The sequence below is a fragment of the Strix aluco genome, chromosome 10 (assembly GCF_031877795.1).
Source record: "Strix aluco isolate bStrAlu1 chromosome 10, bStrAlu1.hap1, whole genome shotgun sequence".
NCBI classification, from domain to species: Eukaryota; Metazoa; Chordata; class Aves; order Strigiformes; family Strigidae; genus Strix; species Strix aluco.
The window spans coordinates 19,118,078-19,124,077 of record NC_133940.1 but is presented as its reverse complement, the minus strand read 5'-3'; the positions used below and the strand labels follow the sequence as shown (position 1 = coordinate 19,124,077).

Below are 6,000 nucleotides of genomic sequence, written 5' to 3'. Positions count from 1 at the left end.
TGCTTTCCTTTGACCCAAAGTTTTTTGTTGAGTTAGCACATTTCTTAAATACATTCAACACAAGAAGGAGATGCTTTCCCATTCAGTAATTGAGAGTATCCATTTTTCCCCCTTTAACCTGGCACCAAGAGGCAAAAGAGGCAAGAAAGGGCAGATGCACATGGTCACTTCCAAAATCCAAGAATTTTGATCTTATTTATATCATACCTCCAGCCAGTGCTATAAATCACTAGACCACAGTTTCAGTGGGATGGATGTGACTCTACTTACGGTATATCGCTCCATCTTCAGTGAAAAAATATGCAATATCCTGTGGGAAGCTTTGTTTACATATTTTCTTATGAAAAAAATTGTACCAGTGGAAAGTTCCCAGCTGGCTGTATGTGAGGCTTCATACAATAAACCACTGGGAGGGTTTGCTGACACTGCCAGCACTCTGAGCAGTGAGTGCTCCCAGCCAGTGCCATCGCATCCCATGCCCTGACCCCCGCAGCAGGCAGGACTTCTGCATGTCTCCTCCCAGGTGCACCAGCCTCTCTCCAGCTCTCTGCCAAAATTCCTCCCTTTCACCTGCACCAATTTCATCCCCTACATCCAAATTAAATCCCTATCACTCAGCTAGCCCTCACATAAACTCATCTCTGAAGCCCACACAAGGCATAATGGTACAGAGGAAGCTGCTGCTTCAAATAAACATGTTCCTCCTTTGCTTTTAATGGAGAGTTCCCAGCAGCACCAACCTCTCAACACGCTTTGAAGGACCAGCACCTAATAGCAAATTTACATCTGGCCATTAAAGATGAGGAAAGATGGCACATGGCACTGCAGGCCGGAAGCAGCAGGAGGGGCACAGGAAGATTTCTGAACAGAGAAGTGAGGCTGAGGAGGCAGCGGCATCTCACTCTGACTGCCATTTTCAAACCAAGCAAGGAAAATTGATATATATGTAACATTTCAAGCGCTAAACCCAAAAGATTATCTAAGAAGCTGCATCTCCACACTCTCCTGTCCCAAACTTATAATTCCCAAAGCATCACGGCCCTCCACATTTTCAGGCATTAGTGATTGCCCATCCTCCACACTGCAAACTGCCCCCACTGGCCTCCCGACCCTGAGCAGGTCAGCCCACACCCCAGTACACACAGGGGCACAGCCTGGCCTGCCCTGGGGGCAGCCCTGGGGCCAGGCTGTAGTACTGAGCACTTGCCCCTGGACCTACCACTTGCATCCAGCCTCAGCCTTCACTCTCTTGCTCCTATGTTAGACACATTCACTGCCTGCTACTGCACAGGGGACCCACGCATCTGGCCACTAAAAAAAGCTCTCATGCGTTGGGAGCTTCTACGGCACAACCTGTGTGTTTGCAGCATCACCTGCACCCCCGGGGACTCATCAAGCACCCACAGACACCCACACCACCCCACTGCGCTGACCAGGCAGAGCCTTGTGGGCCTCAAATAATCTTGCTAATATGATTACACTTCATTACCCAAAAAACCCAAAGAGGGGAAGAAAGGAAAGCCATGCGATTCTTACCATGGGCTCCAGATGATCTGTGTAACATCTGCTTCAACAGAATTCCAGCAGGATCCACTTCTGCAGTGATTTCTCATGGAGGACAAGGTCACAGTAAAAGAGGCTTGTTTTTGTTGGTTTTTTTTTTTTTTTTTCCCCTCATTGCTTTAAAAAGCAAGGATACAACCATGTACGTGGTTCAGAAGCACTGACAACATAGCATTGGAACAGAGCTCCTTCACACCATAGGATGGTTTGGAGCATGGATGGGGAATGACATATTTGGTAGCTGGGTTCCCACACACATCCAAACATTTGGCTTGTGGGAATTTTGAAGTGACTTAAGCCCACAGCTGTGCCACCTTGTTTGCCCAAGATGATGCCCAAAGAGAAGGCCGTGCATCAGCCTATAATCTGGGTTAATGCACAAACTCATCCCCATTCCATCAGCAGACAAACTTCAACATGCCTCTTGCACAAAACACACCTACCTGTTTTCACCACTGAAAACAAAACAAAAAAACAAATCATTGCAGACAGGTCAGGAGGGGGACAACCCAGACCAGGTTTAGAGTTAAGGTCACAGAAGCTTGTTTATATGACACCAGTCTCACACAAGTTGTTCTTGACTTCTGTGCTGTCAGGCCAACTGCTTTGGCAAAGCTCACCAGACACCCAGGCTCTCACCCATGGGTTACATGAGTGAAGGAATTGGTGCGTTGGGATCACCACGTCCCTCCAGCACCCACAGCCCTGTTCCAACCTTGCTGGACACAGCAAGTAGGCAAATCTCCCCTGCAACAGCCAGGGGCTGCTGGGCATCCCCTCTCCCCACCATGGCACCCCAAGACTCAAACCACACCAGACTTGTGTCAGCTGCCACTACGCTCCCAAACCTGGGGTTTCTGGAAATGATCCCAGATGGCATGTCCCTGCCACAGAGAACAACTGTTCTTCCCCCTTCTGGGTTTTGCCCTAACGGGGCTCTTCCCCTATACTCACAGACACCATCTCTGGACATACAGTAAGACTTCAATAGCAAGGTTTTACAGAAGCCACCATAAAGGCAAAGCTTCACCAAAACACAGGTTAAGAATAACTGCACTGCCAGTGCCCATTTTGAAAAACAAGAGCTCCTCAAGCACACCCCAATTCTAGGGTATCTTACAGATCAGTGAACCTCGTGCAAAAAAAGATCAACCAAAGCAAAGCTAAAAGCTGACAACAGGCTGCCATGCTGGGTCATTGTAAATAAGGAGAGAAGCACGTATTTAAATGTTTTTATTTCAACTAATGCTTTGCCACCATATTACATCACTTTGAATAGCTTGGAATAGCAATATGATCTCAAAATATAGCAAACAGCTTGCCAAAGCAAGATAATATTAAATCCTATGGATACAGCGTCTTCCTTCTTTGGCGACAACGCTTCCTTTTATCTGTAAAAATAGTTTTATGTTCCAGCACATTTGCTGTTCAGTTTATTGAACCCTGCTGCTTTTAACATTTGCCTCTTCCCTGCACAAAACCTCCCCACAATGTAGTATGGTTTTATATCCAACAGCATTTTAAATAAAAAAGTTATATTTTTCATGCAGATTTTTGTAAAAATTATTTTCTAGGTGCACAGAACTGAACCAAGATGCATACAAAAATGCATTCACTTCCATTCTCAGGTGTAAACCTGTGCCATCAGCAACATGATATCATGTTATTGCGAGAGGTCCAAGGATGGTGGTATTCTCATATATAGTAACTTTAAAAAAAAAACCAAAACAAAATAACCAAAAAACCCCTTTTTATAAGCAGCAAGGGAAAAACCTGCCATGCTTTATCTGTAATCAAAATAGTTAGATGTATAAAAAAAGCACCATGTACAGAGAATACCAGAGGAAGATCCATCTTCCTAATTACACATTTCCCATTTAGCATTGTGAGCTGGCCTGCAGGTCCCAACTTGTACTGTAGCTTTATTTGCAAAGTAAAGGAAGTGGTCAAACCTAGAATATGCTTGGACCATATGACAGAAATTAAACTGGATTGCAGAGAGAAGTTAGATTTGTTTCCATTACAACTCATACCAACCATCTTGTAGCCCTCAGGAGTAAAAAAAACACGCACCAAGTATCTGAGAAATAATGGAATGAAAACAGCTCCAGAGCAGTATTGCAAGATGCAGGTCTGTTATGAATGCATTTCTGTGAGCTCTTGGCAAGTTAAAACTTTCCTTTGGGAAAAGAGCATGTCTGTTGGTTAAAACTCCTCTCCCTGAGAATTTTGGTAAGAGTTTGTCTTGCAAAGCAAAACAAAGTCCTTTAAACTTCAACAGTTCCTAGGTCAACAGCATTTCAACGTGGTCACAGCTGTTCTGCTACTCATGCACCCAGGGTGGCAGGTTGGGTTTTTGTTGCATTTCGGGTTTTTTTCTTTACATGGATCAACCCTTTTATACTCGCTTCATTCCTCTGCCCATCAAGCAGGCAAACACGGTCATGACCATCTTCGGTTTCACCTCCACAAGATCTTCTGGAAGAGCATAAACTCTGGCACCAATTCTTCTTGCCATGGACACAGCATACCTGTTCACCACCAAAAGATGAGTGGGTCAGCACCGAGACTGCTACCAATAAGTGACAAGTCAGTTCCTGCCCTATACAGCACAATTTCAGCTATTATCCTCTTAAGATTCAAGATGTGCAGAAGTATAATCACACCACATTTGTTTGATTTATAAATGCTTTTTTGAACTTTTGTTGTATTCCTTTTCCACAGTAAAGTGTCTTTAGTGTAAATTGACCTTTGAGTGTCAATTCCCCTTTAGCCAACAGTTAAAAAAAATTGTATTTGTTAGGGCTAATAGCCAGCATGTACAACCAAGGATTAATCAGCTAACAGTTACATTTCCTCTTCTGTTTGCTCTTTAAGAATAATCAAGTAAGACTATTATCTGCGAGAAACTTTGCTGACATTCTGCCACTGCAGAACAGTCACAGAACATGCATTTCAAAGGCATGTTTTAATAGGCATACTTTAAACTTGACAACCTATTGCAATTCAGTGAGACATGAGACATACAAGGGTTCAATTTCAAAACCCTGAGCCACCAGCTGAGCACTTCATATGCCTGAACAAACATAAGAAACAGAATATCATTGCTAAGAAATGCTTGGGCTGTTCTGCATTTCTCTCAACAAGCAAGAGTCCAGCCAACTACTCCCTCCAGCGTTACGGGTAAGGACAGCAATTAGATTTCAAGAAGTGCTGCCTGTCTAAAAGGTATGGTGTCAAGAGATTGAAAACCACAGTAATAAACTGTGGTAAAAACACTTGTACCATGAGGCCCGTGCTTAGAAAGTGCACTCTTTCCATGCAAAACAGCTTCTGAGATAGCAAACTTACTTAGCATTATTTTGTTTGTCATCTTCCGATAGATGACCAGTCTTTACAAGGTCATAGTTGATACAACCAGGCTGTATAGCATCAATTAAATCCACAACTGCCAAACTCGTGCTGATAGTCTTGTCCTAGAGATACAAGAACAGACAAGTAAAGATGAATGTCTAATCCTTAAAGCATACTTCTCACCTCAATTCAGCTGCTCTGCAACATGCAACACAACAAGCTTTAAACAAGCTATTTCAAAGCAGCAGTGTTGGTGATTATTCCCAGCTGGACCACAGGGAAAACCAAACTGCCGCTTCTCCTCTGGTAATAGCACAAGATTATCACTCCAATTTACTGCAATTGCTCTGAAAATACTAAGCAGTAACCAATGTGGAGGCAGCAGGTCTGCCCTGCTGACCAGACCCCAAGGGACAACACTCACCTACAAATGCTCGCCAGCTCCAGCCCCTGTGCTTGCCAGCATCTCAGCCCGCACCTCTGCCCCAGAGCCCAACCACCCTCCCATTTTCTGTCACCCCATCAGCTCTCACGTCCCACCACTACACACCACCACAGGCAGTCCTAAGAAGTCTCCTCTCTGCTAGTTTGAAACAACTTTGTTCCCAGCACAGACTGAATCCTGTCCTGTTTAAACCCCTAAGATGCCTCTGCTGTTTCTCCAGCCAAGGAAATACTTTTTGGGCACCCATCTCCTTTGAGATGCAAGAGGGGAACCTGCACCTTGAAGTTCTGGATGGAGGTGGACTTGCCAGCTTCTTTCAGGGTCTGGTTCACCCAGCTGACTATAATGTCATCATTAGCTTTCTGACCATCACCCAGGTCCTCGAGGACATTCAGCGTGTACCTGAGAACCAGCAGAGAGAAGATGATTAGGCACAGAGTCTGGGCAAAGCCCTGGTGAGCGTGCAGTCAGGATGAAATGTGAGCCCAGTGCAGCTTGGAAAGTCTTTACATAAGCAGAGCTCAGACTTCAGACTTTTTTTTTTTTTAAAAAAACTCCTTTAGCAAAAAGGAAGAATCATCTATCTTACCTGAAGTGTGATTTCTGTTAAAGCATTAAGTCTTTCTTGCCTTTCAAGT

The 6,000-nt window shown here is 44.3% G+C and overlaps 1 protein-coding gene across 5 annotated transcripts in view; it reads right to left on the bottom strand.

Annotated features, from left to right (window-relative positions):
• Positions 1 to 2,780: 2,780 nt before the first annotated feature.
• Positions 2,781 to 6,000, bottom strand: part of PLS3 (plastin 3) — a 52,916-nt gene continuing 49,696 nt past the window's right edge. For all 5 annotated transcript variants that reach the window (XM_074834648.1, XM_074834652.1, XM_074834649.1 and 2 more), the window contains 3 exons: positions 5,641 to 5,764; positions 4,915 to 5,039; positions 2,781 to 4,094 (listed from right to left, as the gene is read on the bottom strand). In XM_074834648.1, coding sequence (XP_074690749.1) covers positions 3,962 to 4,094; positions 4,915 to 5,039; positions 5,641 to 5,764 — 382 coding nt within the window. In that variant the 3' untranslated portion in view covers positions 2,781 to 3,961. The remainder of the gene's footprint in view (positions 4,095 to 4,914; positions 5,040 to 5,640; positions 5,765 to 6,000) is intronic.